This window comes from Acanthochromis polyacanthus, chromosome 11 (assembly GCF_021347895.1).
Source record: "Acanthochromis polyacanthus isolate Apoly-LR-REF ecotype Palm Island chromosome 11, KAUST_Apoly_ChrSc, whole genome shotgun sequence".
In the NCBI taxonomy this organism is placed as follows: domain Eukaryota; kingdom Metazoa; phylum Chordata; class Actinopteri; family Pomacentridae; genus Acanthochromis; species Acanthochromis polyacanthus.
In genome coordinates this window covers 12,363,555-12,384,886 of record NC_067123.1, presented here as the reverse complement: position 1 = coordinate 12,384,886, position 21,332 = coordinate 12,363,555, and the positions used below count along the sequence as shown (strand labels likewise).

The 21,332-nt window shown below is 39.0% G+C and overlaps 1 protein-coding gene across 3 annotated transcripts in view; it reads left to right on the top strand.

Annotated features, from left to right (window-relative positions):
- LOC110962806 (ectonucleotide pyrophosphatase/phosphodiesterase family member 2) overlaps positions 1-21,332 on the top strand; it is a 75,825-nt gene that overhangs the window by 34,165 nt on the left and 20,328 nt on the right. For 2 of the 3 annotated variants that reach the window (XM_022210839.2, XM_051955102.1), the window contains exons 21-24: positions 6,082-6,223; positions 9,304-9,381; positions 13,382-13,514; positions 18,772-18,925. In XM_022210839.2, coding sequence (XP_022066531.2) covers positions 6,082-6,223; positions 9,304-9,381; positions 13,382-13,514; positions 18,772-18,925 — 507 coding nt within the window. Of the gene's footprint in view, positions 1-1,453; positions 1,661-6,081; positions 6,224-9,303; positions 9,382-13,381; positions 13,515-18,771; positions 18,926-21,332 lie in introns of those variants that run through there. The other variant, XM_051955103.1, reaches the window with a different exon arrangement.

Sequence of the window (21,332 nt, the reverse complement as noted above, 5' to 3'; positions counted from 1 at the left end):
GTGGAGTTATGTGATCATCAGCATACATTTGTCTATGTTTCACAAGACAGACAGATGTCTGTCTTGTGAAACATTACTCTAAAACGGACAAATGGATTTGGATGACATTTTCAAGGAAGGTCAGAAATGACACATGGACCACCTCATTAGATTTTGACAGTGATGCAGCTTATAGTCTGGATCCACGGATTTGTTAAGGATTTTCCATTACGAGATATAGCTGCCAGCATGACGTCACCGTAACCATGACAACAAGTGAATGCTGATTCGGTTACCTGCATCAATTCACTCGACCCGTTACATATTTCGGTCATGCAATTCGGTATCTGTACTACATAATGTACGCATACACAACACATGCTTGTGCTCACGCAAGGTAATTATTTAGTTAGTAAGTTAGTTTGTGGGTTGATCTACATTTAAATGGCCAGATTCTATGGTGCAATGATTTCTAAATACACAAATTCAGGAATCAGTCCTTCCAGGATTTCGCGGGCGTTTTTCGTGATTGTTGCGGCCAAAAATGCCTGAATTCACGGTAGCTTTTCTAAAAAATTGCGATAAAAGTTGCGATGTTTTAATCTTATTTGTCGTGATGAAACTGCGGGAGACAGTGACAACTGCTAAAAAGCTGCATTTTTTTCAGCTTGTAGAACATGTTTCAACACTGTAATTGACAATATTTATTCCAAAATTAATTATTTAACGTTCCAACCCATTTCCACAAGCTGGCACACCACGGTGGGAAATTAGCAGCAGCCAGATACTAGTTTAACATGACGTGGTTGGTAGATTTGCGGCACAAAATGCTAATTTACTATTGAATGAATCATATTCAGATATATCTGTCAGTGGCTTAAAAAGTTAATTTCACATCCTGGCACACACGTGTTCACACACACACGCTCACGGCTTGTCACGTCAACTAACAAGAACAGCACTGAGAGAGCGCAGTCCTCTACCAAGACAGGTGTGTGTTCTGCATGTGTATGTACCGAGTTGCGTGACCTAAATATGTAGTTGGCAACTGGAATTGATGGGACTCAGAAACACCCCCACAATTTAATCAACTGTTCCTTCTATCATTTCCGATACGTCCACAGTGGATCCACAGATTTGTTGTAGGATCACAATCACGTGATCGCAGCAGGCCGCTGAGGTAGCGTTCACCTGTTGCCATGGTTACCGTGCCGCTATCAGATGCCGTGCCGTTACCTCAATGGGAAATCCTTAACAAATCCGTGGATCCAAACTTTAAGCTGCATCACTGCTGAAGTCTAATCACTTGGTCCTTGTGTCATTTCTGACTGACCCTGAAAACTTCATCTAAATCCCTGAGTCTGTTTTTGAGTGATGTTGGTAACAGAGGAAGGATTCACGCATGCTGATCGTCACATAACTCTGCCGTGTTCTTAAGTGGAATAAATAATCTAATTTACCTTCATTCTTTCAGTGCTCTAACGGATCTGGATGCAACAGTTTCCATCATGGTGATTTATGTGGTCTGTTGTCTGATCATTTCAGCCGTTCTAATATGTTTCGTGTTTTTTTTAAGTGTATCAATCATCCATTCATCCATCCATTGTCTATACACCGCTTTAACCTCACTAGAGTCGCGGGGGGTGCTGGAGCCTATTCCAGGTGACTTGGGCGAAGGCAGGGGACACCCTGGACAGGTCACCAGTCTGTCACAGGGCTGCATATACAGACAAACAATCACACACACATTCACACCTACGGGCAATTTAGAGTAACCAATTAACCTCAGCATATTTTTGGACTGTGAGAGGAAGCCGGAGTACCCGGAGAAAACCCACGCATGCACAGGGAGAACATGCAAACTCCATGTAGAAAGATCCCAGGATCCCACCCCGGGATTCAAACCGGGATCTTCTTGCTGCAAGGCGAAAATGCTAACCACTACGACACTGTGCAGCCCGTGTATCAATCAATGATTTTTTTTCTTTTTTGGTATTCCACCTCAGTATTGCACGGGTGTAAAACAGTTTAGCTCCACTTTGGTGAAGAACATCAGTGAATTAATTGTTTATCACGGTCTTCAGCAGTAATTTTTGTTGGTAAATGAGAGACATTAGTATCGCACATGTCTGCATCTTCAAACCATAAACAAGGAAGTGAATTCGTGATGTACGTGCATTAGGTTTGTGCTGGGGACTGCTCTGATTGGTGGAACTCACGGGAGGCGGGCCAAAATTGCGGGAAAATTGCAGTGATTGGACAGAATTGCAAGGCCGCGCAAAATTCGCAGGGATTGGTTGATTTCGCGTGAATTCGCGCGATCGTAACATCGCGAATTCCTGGAGGAACTGAGGAATGAACAGTCTTGATGGAGCACTGCACTCTGAATGCTTTTCTTGTTTGTCTTTTTGTCTCCTCTGTCCCTCACGTTTTCTAAACTCAGCTGCCATGTTTAGCAGCTGGAATGCAGAAACCAATTAATTGCCTGAGTTGCGTCACTTGGGATGGCTTAACTCGTACCTAATTGGTCTGTGTGTTTCCTGAGCTGATTAACTAATGCCATAAACAGTGAAAAAGCTGCGCCAGTAAAATGGAAGTGACCCATCAAATGTAAAATGCCCGAAATAGGTTGCCAGAGACATTTCAGGGTTTTTGAGTCATTCTGCACTGCAGATGCGTTAACTGCATTAAAAATTTTAATCTGATTAATCATGGCCATGGATTAATCCACGTTAACATGCTAATGTGTTCACAGCCCTAGTTTAAAATCTATTAGATTATCAAAATAGACGATGAAAACAGACAACACATAAAAGCAAGCCTGTAAAAATGCGTTTTAAGAAGTGATTGTAAAGAATCAGCCTGTTCATGTGTCACTAGTTGTGATATATCACCCTTGAATGCACCTTTAGAGAGGTAGCTTGAAGCCACATTACTTCATGATTATAGATGCACAAAAAACTATTTTCCTTCCACGGATTATCTGCTGCACATTGAAAAAATATTTGAATTGCTTTTGTCATACCGCACTAAAATAAAGTGAAATTAAAACACACCCAAAAATCTTTCTAAAACTATAATAATGCAAAATTTTGAAAGATTAGACGAGAACCAATACAATCTGTATTTTTTTTTTAATCCAATAACCACTGATGCCATATGTTCAGAGGACTTTTTTCTTGCCTTCACCAACACAATGACAAAAACGTCTATGGATTACCTGCTTTTCAGCCTATAATTTATGTAAACCGGGTTTTAGGTTGTAAAAAGCTGCCATGGTAATAACTCCCACCTCACGTTGTTGTTTTCAGCGATCTGCAATGTGTTTGTGTGAGGGCAGAACATGACGATGCTGCTGAAGCATGCAAACACAAACTCCAAACAACACCAATAAACACACAGACCTGCGTCTGAACATGCATGTTTGCTTTATGTTTAAGAAAACATGCTGCAGGTTTACAACGTGCAGCTGCTCACAAACACAGACATACATGAGTGACAACACAAACAACAACACACACATGCATTTGGTCATTTCACATACCACGTGATTTATACTCGCTTTTTCTGCTTTTCTTAGCTTTAACTCTATAAAACCCCAAACACCTGGAAAGTTTGAAAGGCAAGTTATCCTTAATGAAAAAACTACCAAAATAGCACCATTTATCAGACAGAAACCGTAAAAGAAATTAGGTTCCGTGGCAAAAATTTGCTAATTTTTTTCTTAAATAAATCCAAACAATTTCAACTGTTTTTCTTTTGTTATGATACAAGCCACTGTGACTTCTTCATACTGCACAACAGACACTTTTGCATGATGTAATACCTTTCTGTAGTTGATATGTAGAGTAGTATGAGGAAAAAAAGGTTGTAAAAATGTAAATAGTTACACACGTGGACAAAATTGTTGGTACCCCTCAGTTAAAGAAGGAAAAACCCACAATTCTCACTGAAATCACTTGAAACTCACAAAAGTAACAATAAATAAAAATTTATTGAAAATTAAATAATCAAAATCAGCCATCACTTTTGAATTGTTGATTAACATAATTATTTTAAAAAACAAACTAATGAAATAGGGCTGGACAAAAATGATGGTACCCATAACTTAATATTTTGTTGCACAACCTTTTGAGGCAATCACTGCAATTAAACGATTTCTCTATTTGTCAATGAGCGTTCTGCAGCTGTCAACAGGTATTTTGGCCCACTCCTCATGAGCAAACAGCTCCAGCTGTCTCAGGTTTGATGGGTGTCTTCTCCAAATGGCATGTTTCAGCTCCTTCCACATATGTTCAATGGGATTCAGATCTGGGCTCATAGAAGGCCACTTTAGAATAGTCCAACGCTTTTCTCTCAGCCATTCTTGGGTGTTTTTGGCTGTGTGTTTTGGATCGTTGTCCTGTTGGAAGACCCATGACCTGCGACTGAGACCAAGCTTTCTGACACTAGGCAGCACATTTCTCTCCAGAATGCCTTGATAGTCTTCAGATTTCATCGTACCTTGCACACTTTCAAGACACCCTGTGCCAGATGCAGCAAAGCAGCCCCAAAACATTACTGAGCCTCCTCCATGTTTCACCGTAGGGACAGTGTTCTTTTCTTCGTATGCTTGGTTTTTGAGTCTATGAACATAGAGTTGATGTGCCTTACCAAAAAGCTCCAGTTTGGTCTCATCTGTCCAAAGGACATTCTCCCAGAAGCTTTGTGGCTTGTCAACATGCATTTTTGCAAATTCCAGTCTCACTTTTTTATGAGTTTTTTTCAGCAGTGGTGTCCTCCTTGGTCGTCTCCCATGAAGTCCACTTTGGCTCAAACAACGACGAATGGTGCGATCTGACACTGATGTACCTTGGCCTTGGAGTTCACCTTTAATTTCTTTGGAGGTTGTTCTGGGCTCTTTGGATACAATTCCAACGATCCGTCTCTTCAATTTGTCATCAATTTTCCTCTTGCGGCCACGTCCAGGGAGGTTGGCTACTGTCCCGTGGGTCTTGAACTTCTGAATAATATGAGCCACTGTTGTCACAGGAACTTCAAGCTGTTTAGAGATGGTCTTATAGCCTTTACCTTTAAGATGTTTGTCTATAATTTTTTTTCGGATGTCCTGGGACAATTCTCTCCTTCGCTTTCTGTTGTCCATGTTCAGTGTGGTACACACCTTTTCACCAAACAGCAGGGTGACTACTTGTCTCCCTTTAAATAGGCAGACTGACTGATTATGAGTTTGGAAACACCTGTGATGTCAATTAAATGACACACCTGAGTTAATCATGTCACTCTGGTCAAATAGTTTTCAATCTTTTATAGAGGTACCATCATTTTTGTCCAGGCCTGTTTCATTAGTTTGTTTTTTTAAATAATTATGTTAATCAACAATTCAAAAGTAATGGCTGTTTTTGATTATTTAATTTTCAATAAATTTTTATTTATTGTTACTTTTGTGAGTTTCAAGTGATTTCAGTGAGAATTGTGGGTTTTTCCTTCTTTAACTGAGGGGTACCAACAATTTTGTCCACGTGTGTAAAAATCTGTAGCATGTAGACTCACAGTTTAGCTTTTGTCATACTGCACAGAACACATTGAGTTCTCGCTCTGCCCAGTCATGGTTGTGTTTCCTCTGAGGTGCAGGACTTTATATTGCAGTGAAAAAAATAATCTAATAGGGAGTAAAAATATGCCAAACTAAAAACAAGAAAATGCAAAAAAAAAAAAAAAAAAAAAATACACACCCAGAAACTTATTGGGTTTATTGTGATGGATTAAAGATCCAGTAGAGTTGAAAAAGGCTTTGAAAAGCTGGATGTTTCTTTAAACTTTGGTTTTATTTTATGACACTTTTGCTGCATATCATTAACAGCATGAAATAAACTTAAACCATAAGAAATAGTAACTGATCTGTTTAGCTTCAAGCACTAGCTGGTTCTATTACATACCACCTTTTCTTGTTATGAGAAAAATGATTGAAAGAGACAATGGTTTTATAATCTGTAAAAGACCAGAAACTGCTGGGAGTTCAAAGGTTCACAGTTTAATTTTTCTCTAATAAATTCTTTCCCTTTTATCCCCACTATCCCCCATTAATAAGTGCATCTCTTGCAGGAAGACCTAACTCCTGTTCCAGAGGTTTCTCCGTCTGTTCCGTGTATCCGAGTCGACTCCAGAGTGTCAACTGATCACAGTCAGAGCTGCACCACCTACAGCCAGAACAACCATCTCACCTATGGCTTCCTCTTTCCTCCAGGTAAAGCTGCAGAGCTGGTTTTCCTTTTTAAACCTGCACTGCTAAACTGTAGTCTCTCCTTTCTGGCCATAAATGTTACTTCACAAACACTGTCAATGCTTACTTGCGACATATCCCTCAACTTTGTCACAGGGGCTGGGGGTTTGAACCCAGAATGCAGACATGAAAGAGCAGGCATGGACAGATCAAATAAAACTAATGTTTTATTAAACCAAATAAGGCTGACAGCAAAACGGCTGGAGGAGAGTAAAGAGTATACCAGGGTCAAGCCAAATAAACTTTGAAATAACCAAACCCAAAATCTAATACTAAGCAACATAGCAGGAGGAACTAAACATGCACATAGCCATAGACGAGACAAAAACTCAAAACGTGGGAAAACTAAGGCGGTAGGCACAGGCAGGTTGGGGGAATTGGCATCCGAGGGGAGACGCGCTGAAGCAGACAGGGGATAACCGCCGAGGGCGGCGAGGCATGTGAGTGGGTCCAGAGTTCTGGGGAGAGAGCTAGCAGTCGCAGCTCCACCGCCCAGCAGCTCACTCCAGAGGCCAACAGCTGTGGCTAATGGCAGTCCGGCAGAACCGGCTGATGTGCGTGCAGACAGACAAGGGCTTGTAGCTGACACTACAATCTGGCAGCAAGATGAAAGGTGAGCCTGGCTTTTTCCATGGCTGATGACTTATTGAATCCAGCTGCGTTTCCCTTCGCAGCTGGATTCCATGAGCCCGATCACCGACACAGTGAGAGACACAGCACAGAGGAGGGCGGCACTGAGCGAGAGAGCAGGAGACAGGAGAAAAGGAGGGAGAGAGAGGAGAAGAGAGGAAAGTAGAAGGCAGACAGGGGACCATGGTTGGACTGTGACAAACTTCCTGTAATCCTTCCTCTGAAGGTTCTCTTTCTTTATCTGAAGCATTAGAAACATTTCTTGGATGCTTTCTAGGTTTTATATCCATCATCTTCACCATATTTCTAGCACCTTCTGCTTTTCTGCTGCTACAGTTGCCCCTCTCATCTCTGGCAAATCAATTATTGCTGTTGGATGGAAAACACATTGTTTCTGTTGCACCAGTCTGATTAAAAACTCTGTTATACTGGTAAATACAGAGAGAGTTACCTGGCATTTATAAGATTAATCAGCGTTGCCATTCATTTCCATGTAAAAGTCTCACAATCCATCTTTAAGTGTCTGATCTGGGCTTTTGTAAGCTTCATAAAACATCTGTATTACAAATACGACTGGACGTTTCTTGTAATATAATACAAAGAAGACTCTGAATCCATGAAGGTGGAAGATGATGAAAGTCAGTCCTTTATGCCTTATTGTGCTTTAACTCCTGTAGCTTCAATCATTCCCAATGGGACACTGGGAATTAGAGAAAAAGGGCCTTACTATCATGGTAAAAAAAACCTATTGAATGATCAATAGAATCAAAAATGAAACACTGTCTTATTCATATCTACTTATATCCTATTTTTATTGAGATTCTTCGTTAATTTCTTTGCATTCATTGTAAATAAATAGTAATCCACTGTCGAGAATTAGAAAATTTTCATTACTCTCATATTAAAGACCAGTCTTTTTAATAGCTTCTCTATACAACATCAGGAACTTGAAATTAATAACAGTGAGTAAGAGGCAAAAAGTAAAGGATGAAATCTTTTAGTCATTTGAAGCATGAAATTTTAAAATTGATGCAGCTGCTCACTCTTATTGCTTCACCTGGATGCAGTGAGGGGGCAGGATTATTCACATTTTTAGCTTGATGACTGTTGTTTCCTCAGTTTCTGCAAAGGCCTGAGACTGGGACCTTGATAAAAGAGCTCAAATCTCTTGGAATAAAGCCTTTGTATGATGTTCCTTTGCCTTTTCTTCACTGAATTTGCACAAAACAAAAAAACGCAAATTTTGCTTAAAATGTTTTAAAGAATCTACCATCTTTAACTTTGTGCCTTTAGGACATCAGTTCATCTTCTACTTACTGAACTATTGAGAAATTTGGAACAGGGCTGCCTAAAATTTCCACTGCACCATTCTGTAAGTTTCCGTTTTTAATCAGGGTGCAAGTAGTAATTAGCAGAGGTGGGTAGAGTAGCCGAAAATTGTACTCAAGTAAGAGTAATGTTACTTCAAAATAATATCACTCAAGTAGAAGTAAAAAGTAGAAGTAAAAAAATAACATTACAACTGGACTGGACCCGAATATCCGAATATTTGTTCATCGGAAACCCCCCACCGTTCCACCCTATCTCACCCCACCCCACCGGCTGTATCATGCGGGCTACCAAACGTGGCGTCACGCTTCACTTTGGCCGTGTTAGTAAACAGAAGAAAAAAGCCGAAGATGGAGATATCCATGATGATGCTTTGCTAATGTTGTTGGACTCTGAAACAAGATCAAACTTCTCGAAAACGCCCCCGTTTTTTTCCTTCCTCGTCTGCTCGTCGGTGTAGAGTTTGTGCCGCTACGCTGCCACATCTGATGAAATGGAGTCACGTGATTATTGTTTCTTTGTCTGATTTGTGAAACACAGTCATGTGGTAGATCCACTGGGGGCATCTCTCTGGCAAAATAAAGCATATCTAATGTGGTAAATAAAAAAGTAAAGAGTCGAGTGTAGCCCAGTGTAATGGAGTAAGAGTAGCATTTCTTCTTCACAGATCTACTTAAGTAAAAGTAAAAAGTATGGTACAGTAAAACTACTCTCAGAAGTACATTTTCTCGAAAAGTTACTCAAGTAAATGCAACGGAGTAAATGTAACTTGTTACTACCCATCTCTGGTAATTAGTACTAGTAGTTACTACGTAGTAAAGTGGTCAATGCATTTTTTCTCAAGCAGACTGTCATTAGCTGGCATCCATTACTGTAACAGTCTACCACACTAACAGAGAATGATGCAGCGTAAATAATTTGTGGTGAATCACTTTAATCTCAGATGTGAACCAGATGTGATTCAGATCTTGTTGTTTTCTTGTTTGAAATAACTTCTCTTTGATTAAACTGTTTTGTACAAAGTTGTGCAAACACGTCAAAGCCGCAGAGGACAACAGTATGTGACGCATCTTTGTGTTGGACAGAGTTGGCAACATCTCCAGAGTCCCGATACGACGCTTCGCTCATCACCAACACCATCCCGATGTACTCCGCCTTCAAGAGTAAGTCTAACCTCAGAGTGCAACACAGTAAACCAAACTTAAAGTCAGGTCCTTTAATCACATCATGAACTGAAATGTGGGTGATCTATCAATGCCATGATTTCTGCATGCAAGCTGCATTTATATCATCAGTCCTCCAAGACTTTTGCTAATGCATTGGTTGCAAATATGTTGTGTTGATTAGTGCAAGATGATAATAATAACTTTAATTCTGTAGCAAAGTCCTTAACACTAAAATCAGGTATTGCATCCTTAAGGAAATATCAACTGTTAAGAATGTGGAAGAAATGTACCCAAAGTCTTGTGCGAAATTTGCTGAAGTGGAGTTTTCATTAGTATTCTGGTGTTCGGTGGGCTTACCAACACTGAGTCTGTGAAGGTAATTCGACCCAGAACATTTCCAGAGTCAAATATTTTATACAGTTGGTCAGACAGTTGGGAGGGGACAATATGTAAATACAGAAAAAAATAGTAGTCAGTTTGCATGCAGTTGCTAATCAATTACACCTAGGTGGTTGAATCAAGGGGACTGGCAGACAACAAATGGTAAGGGAGTCATCAATGACAATGGTAATGGAATAAAGAGTGACACTTGGAGTAGGGGGTGCTGTAGCAAAATAATGTGCTATTTTTTCATCAAAAATAAGATGTATGATAAAAGTGAGGCTACAGAAGATATTTAAAAGAGGATACTGAGTTTAACTGACAGTTCACTGTCTTCTCCTTATTGAACTATTCAGAAATTTGAAACAGGGGTTGTCTAATATTTCCAGTGCACGATTCTATAAATTTCCCATTTTTTCAGGCTGTACACTGATTACAAGTAATTATTAGTTAGGCAGTTACTCAGTGCTTTGTTTTCAATGTTGTTTTCAATGCTGTGTCATTGTCAGGCTGTGTCACTGTGTTAACAGCCATTACTGTCTACAAAACTAACTGATCATTAAGAACTCTGAAAAGAACAATTCCAGTCCAGTAGTGAGGTTCAAAACTAAATTGTACTTTGTCAAAAATGACAAGGTTGTCTAGATAGTAGTCAGTAGTTTATTAGTCTAGTCAACAGGGGATGGAACCATAGATGATGTTTTCTCAGTCTGCAGAGAAAAGAAATGACCAGATCTTGGTGGGTCGATTCAGTTGGGCGAAACAGGATGGCAGCCCTTTGGGACAATGATAAGGAACTCAGATTCAAGGAGAGGTTTATTCATGCTGCTGGTGCTGGAGCCACTTCAAATTTGGATTCATTAAGATGCAGGAAATTTGTGAATATTCATCCATCCATCCATCCATCCATCCATCCATCCATTTTCTATTTACTGCTTAATCTTTATTAGGGTTTTTTGGGGGCTGGAGCCTGTCCCCACTGACTGCAATGGCAGGGGAAACCCTGGTCACCAGTCTATCACAGGGCTGCATATGAAGAGTTCATTTGCAAAAACAGGTAACTCCGTTTTCAGAAAACTCTTTTTTATTGTTTACTTGATATAAAAATAATAATAACACTAATCATTTATTTTTTTCTCTATTTTGTCATGTATTTTTCTACTCAGTCAAATCCACTTCAGTTTGATTGATATTATCTGAAGGAAAAAAAAGTTTTCTGAAAATTTATCAAAACGGAGTTATCTGTTTTTGCAAATGAACTCGTCATATACAGAGACAGACAAACACACTCACACCTACGGACAACTTAGAGATACCAATTGATTTCAGCATATTTGTGGAATGTGGGAGGAAACTGCAGAACCTGGAGAAGACTCACACATGCACTGCGAGAACATGCAGACTCTACCCAGAAAGATCCCAGTCCCAAGCCAGGATGCGAACCAAGGATCTTGCCATTTGTGAATACTCAGTTTTAGATTTCAGGACATAATATGAAACACGTTGGTGGGACCATGATTTAATCTGGCATCTGTAACATGTTGAAAAGAGCACGAGGAAGCAACAAAATCTTGAAAAAAACAACAACTTAGGTGTTAAAATTAAGCACGACATGTGCCTTGGTGACAGTCTTAGCGTTTGTATCTCCCTTTTTTTGCAAAACAAAGTCAGTGAAAGATGTTTTATGGGTTCCAAGAGTGAGCTCAGAGGAAATGTAGGGGATTTTTTTGTTGGCTGAACAGGATGAAGGGTTGTGTTTGTAAGGCGCCAAGCTACGACCGTGAACTTGATGACCCTGATATGTGAACAGACATGGTGTGTCCCACAGGGTATTCTTAGCTTCATTCGTACTCTGTCTCTTCCTGGACGTCACACGGTGTCACGATGAGACAAAGCAGAGCAACCCAGTGATGTGAGTTCTGGGCAAGGACGGATTTGTCCCATATTAAGGATGCAGTGTGGTTTGGCTTAATAATGATTTAAGGGGGAAAAACATGAACAATAGCATATATATGAATCAATCTGGAAAGGATAATAGTTTCCTTATTGGAGACTCAAAATATTTATTCTTGAAGTGTTGTCAAGCTCTTAAAACACTTCTTGTTTTGAAGTGAAGCAAAATTTGCTGCTTCAAATATTTTTTAATCTTCTTTTTTGTTTTTGCAGTTGTTTTCCATCAATCGAAAAAAAAATATAGCTGTAAAGCAATCAGTGCTAGACTGCATTTAACCCTTAGAACTACGAGCAGTTTCTTGGTGTTTTTTTTGTCACATTTTTACTCAGTGTGGGCTCATTTTCATTCCAATATAAGTCCTGCCTCTGTGGAAACGGCATAACCATGACTAGAAGATGACAGGAAACAAAATTGTCTGCTGTGCAGTTTGATACAGTTACAATGCCATAAGTAATTTTTAAAATGCTAAAGTTTAATTTCTTCAAATACACACTTTACAAAATTTGAAAAATCCTTAAAATATGTCTAACATTTTTGAAGTGCTCACAAATTTTACTAATCCTAGAAAAAATAGAAAAGGGCAGTCCAAAAGCTCTAGATGATTCTAAATTTTACACTTTTAGTTTGCTTCTATGCTTATCTTATACCTGCTCCGTGTAAACACATCCTGGAATTCAGCTGAAAAGTCTGTGAGTTTTTGTCCTGAGACTTTCGGTCATGGCTGAGTCATTAGTCTTGGTTCAGTTGCATCGAGGAGCACCATTTTTTTTTTCTTTTTACAGAATCTGGTTTCTTGCAAATGGTTTATTGTTCGTAATTTTTTAAAATCAAGATACTTGGATTTAATGAAATATCATGACTGAACTGCAGATCAAAAATTATTAGTTCAGAAACTGTCTTTCTGTGTTTACAGTTTCTGTCTGTAATAAATGGTATAATTTTGACGATTTAAAAAAAAAGAAAACATACCTTTGGGGTTTCAGGGTTCATCGATTGCTTGTACAATAATTATACAGAGCTTTTAAAGACCAAACTTGCTTAAAAATAGATCTTATTCAGGCGGATGCTTCAGAAAGGAGGCATTTTTGTAATTTTCCCGTGAGATTATTGCTGAAGGGACAATACAAACTGCAAAATTTAGGGATCAAAATATGTACTTTTTTTAAAAATTAAATGTAGAGAGACATGTTGAGATAGTTTTAGATCATCAAAATACGGTCAAACCTAGCAAGAGAAATGGCTGTTTGTCTGCAAGTGATTGCATCATTTAGTCCACATTTATTTTCTACTTAGACATATTCTTACATTGAAAGTAGTTGTGAAAAATCTCATAGTTAAGTTTGAGTTTTTCAGGCAGTTACAGACCACCAAATCTACTTTATATTTTAAACTGACTGTTCCACATTTCCTTGTTTCCAGGTTGTTCTTTTTTCAAGTTAGAAAAGCCAGAGAAACATTCACACAATCGATGAGTTAGGTTGTTCTGACGATTTGTTCAATCGAGAAAGTCTGAGATTCATAACACCTTTAAACTAACACGCTATTTCTGAAACTGTAATATGAGGGGGGGGTTTTTTGTGATATTTGCATTTGCTTATGGGGTTGATGGTTTTAGGAAGGAACCTGATTAAGCTTCAACTGACTGTTTGTTTTCTTGTGCAGGATTGTGGAGTTACCTCCAGGGGACACTGCTGAGGCGTTTTGCAGACGAGAGCAATGGCATCAATGTTCTCTCTGGACCTGTGTTCGACTTCAACTATGACGGCCTGCGAGACACCACAGAGAAGATAAAAGAGTGAGTTTACTGGAAGACTTCTGGTGACGACTGATAACACTTTGGCCAAATCTGCAGTTTTCCAGTTGAACTCCTATATTTATAGCTGCAGCTTTGACAACTGAAATATCACCAGAAAGAGACACATGGCAGGAAAAAGTCTTCACTCTAATCTAGAGAGAACACACAGATCAACACCATTTATAAAACCATAACGATGACATTATAAATAACAGAAAACTATCGTAAACATACTGTTGAAACCCTATACTGTAACTCTTTAACCGTCTGAATTTGAAATCAAAACAGTGGCTTTCAAACGCATGTTTTCTTTAAAATAAATCACCAAAATTTGTTAATTTAGCAGCACCAGAAACTCTCAAAACAAAAAGAATCATTGGATTTTCAACTTTCTGACAGTCTTTGAACTACTCATCTAGCATCAGACAACTTAAAATTGTGACAATTCCTCAAAAATCACTTTATTTTGCATGTCTTATGTAAAGAGAATCAGAATCAGAATCACTTTATTCATCCCCGAAGGGAAATTCAGTTGTCAGGGTTCTTATCTGTTTAATTTTGAATTGAATAGCCTGACTGCTGATGGCAAGAAAGATTTCCTAAATCTTTCGGTCTTGCAGCGCAGGGATAGGAGCGGTACACTGATGTTTCGTTGTTCATTGAGGCAGATGTGAAGTGGATGATCCATGTTTGTCAGAATGGCCTCCATCTTGCTCAGTGCCCGTCTCTCCACCTCATCCTCCAATGTGTTCAATCCGATTCCAACCACAGAGCCAGCTTTTTTAATCAGTTTGTTCAGACGCCTTGCATCCTTCTGTTTTATGCTGCCTCCCCAGCAGACTGCAGCATAAAACAGGACACTTGCTACCACAGACTGATAAAACATCTGTAGCATCTTACTGCAGATGTCTTAAAATCGAAGTCTTCTGAGGCAATAAAGTCGAATCTGGCCCTTTTTGTAGATGAAGTCTACGTTTGTAGACCAGTTCAACTTATTATCAAGGTGGACACCTAAATATTTATATGATGTCACCATCTCGATGTCCAAGCCACAAGTGTTCACTGGAAGAAGCGGGGGTTTGGATCTGCGGAAATCTATGATCATTTCCTTTGTTTTTGAGGCATTGAGTAGCAGGCAGTTTTTGTGACTCCAGTCACTGAAGGCACTTATCAGATCTCTGTATTCAGCTTCATGTCCATTTCTGATACATGCCACGATAGCAGTGTCATCAGAGTATTTCTGAATGTGGCAGGACTCAGTGCTGTATTTGAAGTCAGATGTATACAGAGTGAAAAGGAATGTAGCCAAGACTGTTCCTTGTGGAGCCCCAGTACTACTCATTAATGTCCCAGAAACACAGTTCCCCAGCCTGACAAACTGTGGCCTTCCTGTCAGGTAATCTGTAATCCATGAAACACAGGAAGGATCCACTCCCATCTCTGTGATGAGCTTGTCTTTGAGTATGGTGGGTTGGATGGAGTTGAATGCATTTGAAAAATCAAAGAACATGATTCTCACATAAACTCCAGGTTCCTCCAGATGAGACAGGGCACGGTGAAGCATGAAGAGGATGGCATCATCCACTCCAATGTGTTCTTTGTATGCAAACTGCAAGGAATCGAGTTTGTCTTTGACCTCAAGCCTCAGGAGACGTAAAACCAGCCGCTCCAGAGTTTTCATGATGTGTGAGGTCAGAGCAATAGGTCTGTAGTCATTTAGTTCAGCCGGACATTTGATTTTTGGTACTGGTACAATACAGGATGTTTTCCATAGAGCAGACACCTGCCCCAGCTGTAGACTCAGGTTGAAGATCCTGTGGAGAGGTTGACACAGTTGTGCAGCACAGTCTTTAAGCAGTCTTGGACAGACACAATCTGGGCCAGCTGCCTTCCCAGAGCAAAGTCTCTGAAGCTCCAACATCACCCCTGTCTCTGTGACAGAGACGGATACAGGTGCTGGAATGGAAGTGGCTGCAGCTGTGGAGACATGTGTAGGAGACGGAGGAGAAGAAGGAGGAGGAGCTATAGTGGGGATTTCCATATGTTGAGGAGAAGAAGGAGGAGTAGCAAAGAGCTCCTAAAAATGAACCATTTTCAGTAACCATATTTTTAAAAACTAAAAATTTCTACACTCCTCAGTGCAATTGTGAAGCCTTTAGTGATTCCACCGTGAACTGACTTTTCAGTTGAACTGCAGGTAGTGTTTACACAAAGCAGAGTTTTTTACACACACATTTGTGTTTCTCTTTTTTATGATTAAACCATTATATTGTTTGTTGTACTGCACAGAAGCCTTGACGCGTAAACAAATGACATTTGACTGCAGATTTTGCTTTTACAACCTAGTTATTGAATAGCCAATTGAAATAGCTTTCTAAAAAATGAATGTAAAATGTAAAAAAACAACAATAATAATAATAATAATAATATTTGAACAAGCTCATCTGAAAATGCAGTCAGCAGTTACGTCATGGAGTGTAGATATTAGCTTAATTCTATCAATAGTTTACTCACATTAGCGACACTGACTTGGCATCTGGAACAATTACCTCAAGCTACGGATTAGGGCTTGACCCCTCACCCCCCCACCGTCGGATGTTACGGGGCGTTACTGTTTTCCCTCTGCCTTTGGCCCACATCGGCCTACATCGGCTCATCCCGTCGTGTGATCACATAGACATATACACATATGTCTATGTGATCACCCCCTCCTCCCCCTAGATGAAAATAGGAATATTCAGAGCTCATCTCTCCCCTTCGCCTTCGGCCCACTTCGGCTCATCCTGCCGTGTTCTTCTCATCTCGGCTCATCCATTTGTGTTTGTTACCACCACCCAAATGCCCATGTGGCTGCCAACTCTGACGTCACACTTCACTTCGTTGCATAAACACAAGACAAGATGCCAAAGACCTGCGGTGTTTGGGAATTCTTCAGTTTAACTGAAGACAAAATGAAGGCAGTGTGCAAAATTTGCGTCCGGGAGACCAGACAAATGGATCCGAATACACCAACACACTGCTTTCGCAATGGAGCTGAAGGTATCCTAGTATCCTTCTCTTATTTATTTACTTTATGATGTAAGAAAGTGTGTTTCATCTTTTGGTAACACTTTATAATAACTATACACTATTAAGCATTAGTTAAGCATTGGTTCAGCATAATTTAAGCATTAGTTAATCCTTAAATCCTCATGAACTCATCATGAATTCACCATTAGTAATACATTACAAAGCAATAGTAAAGACAGTTTTAAATGTTCAACTAACACATTATTAAGCATTAGTTAAACATTAGTAAAGTGCTTAATTCATCGTTAACTCATCATTTGTAACTAATTAGTTATACGTGCTTAATTAATCATGAATTCATGATCTGTATGGCATTCATTATGCATTACTAAGCACTTAATAAATCCGGTTAAAAATGTTTTGTTGCTCATTGATAATCTCAGTTGTTAATACTTTATAAAGGGTTAGCAACTGTGTTAGTATATGATTTACAAACACATATTCATACTCAATGAATAACTTATTAATGCGGTTACTACTCATTAGTTAAGTATATTCCGTGAGCCCATCTAAAGTGAGGACTATCTATGCTTTATAAAGCATTTATAAATGACACAGAAGCAAAGACATACAAAGTGTCAGTTTTATTGGTCCCAAACAATACAAGCTCTTTTAAATACACACTTTGCAATCCTTAACATTTCAAGTAAACTGGTGAACTATCTCTTTAGGGCACACACACACCAGAGGTAAGTGGGTGCCCTTGAATTGCACAAAGTGCTTTACAGTAAGACAAATATACCGTTTTCAAATATTGCAAGATAACACTAGATAATTTCTGCAACCTGTTTGCCTCTACGATCAGCTGTCATCTTACCAGCGTGACTTCTGCATTTTGGAGCGTGCGCACTAGCGTTTTTGACGGTAAGAGCATGCGCAGTAGCGTCTTACACGTCCCAGAGTCCTTACAAGTCCCAGTCTCCTCCGCGGTTCTGGAGAGCGAGACCGCACGGGGTTTTTTTTAAATTTTCTCAAATGCGGAAGTCGGAGAGAGAGCCCGCTGGAGAGATGACAGCTGATCGTAGAGGCATACAGGTTGCAGAAATTATCTATTGTTATCTTGCAATATTTGAAAACGGTATATTTGTTTTACTGTAAAGCACTTTGTGCAATTCAAGGGCACACACACACACCAGAAGTAGGTGGCTGCCTGATTCTGGGATTCCGCCAATGTAATTCAATGGGAAACGAGCGGATTCCTCCTCCTGCAACTTTTACCTTTGGCAGGAGGAGGAGTGCACTCGTTTCCCATTGAAATGCACTGGCGGAATTCCAGAATCAGGCAGCCACTTACTTCTGGTGTGTGTGTGCCCTAAAGAGATAGTTCACCAGTTTACTTGAAATGTTAAGGATTGCAAAGTGTGTATTTAAAAGAGCTTGTATTTTATTTTTCTATTTTATACGATCACAGACTGTTGTTATTTGAAGATGTTTGTCAAGTTTACTTGAAATCTTATAGATTGTATTTGTTTAAAGTGTGTATTTAAAAGAGCTTGTATTGTTTGGGACCAATAAAACTGACACTTTGTATGTCTTTGCTTCTGTGTCATTTATAAATGCTTTATAAAGCATAGATAGTCCTCACTTTAGATGGGCTCATGGAATATACTTAACTAATGAGTAGTAACCGCATTAATAAGTTATTCATTGAGTATGAATATGTGTTTGTAAATCATATACTAACACAGTTGCTAACCCTTTATAAAGTATTAACAACTGAGATTATCAATGAGCAACAAAACATTTTTAACCGGATTTATTAAGTGCTTAGTAATGCATAATAAATGTCATACAGATCATGAATTCATGATTAATTAAGCACATATAACTAATTAGTTACAAATGATGAGTTAACGATGAATTAAGCACTTTACTAATGTTTAACTAATGCTTAATAATGTGTTAGTTGAACATTTAAAACTGTCTTTACTATTGCTTTGTAATGTATTACTAATGGTGAATTCATGATGAGTTCATGAGGATTTAAGGATTAACTAATGCTTAAATTATGCTGAACCAATGCTTAACTAATGCTTAATAGTGTATAGTTATTATAAAGTGTTACCCATCTTTTTAATTTGCTCCAACCTTCCCACTGTTGTATTTGCTCAAACACAAACACACACGCACCCATGAAAAACCACCGAAAGGTCCTACCTTTAAGCAGTTAAGTGGATTTCTGTTTTAGGTTCTCGGCCGACGGACCGCCTGTCCCCACCCACTTCTACACCATCGTGACAAGCTGCCAGGAGGTGAACCAAACAGTGGAGGAGTGTGACGGAGCGCTCAGGGTGTTTTCCTATCTGCTTCCCCACCGACCAGACAACAGCGAGGCCTGCAATGTGAGTTGAAATCAAAAATCAATACCGGTAGGGGGCAGCACCCAGCTCCATCCATCATCCATTCTCTACACACTGCTTTATCCTCACTAGGGTCACGGGGGGTGCTGGAGTCTATCCCAGCTGACTCGGGCGAAGGCAGGGGACACCCTGGACAGGTCACCAGTCTGTCACAGGGCTACATACACAGACAAACAATCACACTCACATTCACACCTACGGGCAATTTAGAGTAACCAATTAACCTCAGCATATTTTTGGACTGTGAGAGGAAGCCGGAGTGCCCGGAGAAAACCCACACATGCACAGGGAGAACATGCAAACTCCATGCAGAAAGATCCCAGGCCCAGGCCGGGATTTGAACCGGGATCTTCTTGCTGCAAGGAAAAGTGCTAACCACTACGACACTGTGCAGCCCCAATCTAGCTCCACATACAACTAATCAGCAAACCAAGCAAGTTTGGTTAGACTGATCTAACTAATTACATTTACTAAAGTAGTGTAGCTAACACAAATTTTACTTCTTGGGACATTTAATGCTTATACTCAACTGAACTTCACAGCATCTCTTACTACAAAGATTAGAATTTTTACAGTTTGGACCCTTGGCATTCACATTGTTCTTCACTGTTGGGTCGTCATGCAATATAAAGTCCTGCAGCTCTAGAATATAGAAATATGGAAATAGAGAGAACTCAAAAATATCTGTTGTCGAGCATGACACAATTATAATGCTATAAGTCATAAAGAAAGAAAAAGAAAGAAAAAAACGAAACAACATATGTTATTAGCACAGCCTGCAGTTGAAGCCACTTCATTCAAAAAGTCTCACATTTTTTGTCACACAGTTGTTGGTTACAGGTGAGTCAGTGATAACTTTTTGGTTGTGTTAAGTAAAGCAGATTTTTTTTTCCCCCAGAAAGTAGTTCAATCAGACCATTTATTTTTTATAAATTTTTTTATTGAATTAAGTGGTTTGGGTGACATATCATGATTTTAAGAATAGATACGGTCGAGTTGTCATTAAAGATGTGTTGTTCAGGACTGTAGGAAAATTAACTATTAATAATTCTTTGTTTTTACAGTTTCTGGCTGATAAATGGTGTGATTTTTAGAGAGAAGATTGCCTTTTCCACCCACTGGTGGGTTTTAGTGTTTGAAGTGTTAAACGTATGTACAAGTTGTACAATATGATTTGTAAATGTTTAAAATTTAGATTTGTCAGTCATTTGCTTATCTGAAGATTAATTGTTTTGATTACCGATCGAGTGAAACCTTTTTAAGGCCAATAATGTCAAATATTTCACGCGTTAGATTCTAAAATCTTGTCCAAAATGTTAAAAAAAAGTTGCAGTTTAGACTATTTGAAACATTTTTTACAGCCGGATGCTTCTTCTTGCATTTCCTCAAGAAAATGATTTGTGGCTTCATCAAGAAAATATTTTATAAAATAAGTCCATAGTGAAAATAATAATTACTTTAGTTGCTGTATTATATAAACAATGAAAATGTAGCTTCATCTCAACCTGCTACAGGGTAAAACGCTGCTTACACATTAGTACATGGTTAATAATAATCTATTTGTACAATATATAATCACTCATGTCTTGGTCAACAATAAACTGTTACTTCTGATGAAACATAAATCTTACTCAGGGGTTAAGGTGCAACATTTTAGTGCCTTTAACACAATAAAACATTTTTATTTCACTATTTATAGTGACAGGTCGAGTTTGCAGTGTGTTTTAAGGGATGCTGTCACAGGAACAAGCTACTGAATCTAAGATGATATTGTGCAAATTTGGCAAAAATAAATACTATGCTCTAACTAGATTCTGTTAAAAAAATATATACATATTCTCAGTTTCTTCTTGCACTTGGCACACCTCTAGATATTTGACTGGGACTAACAATCGTGAAGAAATTCAGGGACTTTTGTGTTGAAACGAAGCTGAATGACAAAAGCTGGAGGGTCATGTTCCACTTTCATTTTTTCAGTAAAAGTGAAAACGTGAGGTATTCAGACATTACAGCCAAGAATCTCTATCTGTTAGACAGAAACTAATATCTCAGTGCTGAAATACAGCCAGGACAGAAGAGCTGGACTTCCCCTGAGGATCTGGGGGATCACGCTGTCATACAAACTGAAACTTTATGGCTCAAATTGAAAAGATTCCAACGATAATCTTCAGGGAACTGAAGGCAGTTGTGTGGAAGTTTAAGCTCAGAAACTTAAATTGAAAGTCAGTTTTCTCAAATGCTTGACAACTTCAGCATCATCTATCATGGGCTTTCTCCTGTAGTTCTGTTTTCTTATAAAGTAGAACTTCACAAAAAGGTTATTTAAAAAAGAAAAACATGTTTTGTGAAATGCAGGAGAAACACTCTGAATCCAAAGGTTCCAGGCTTG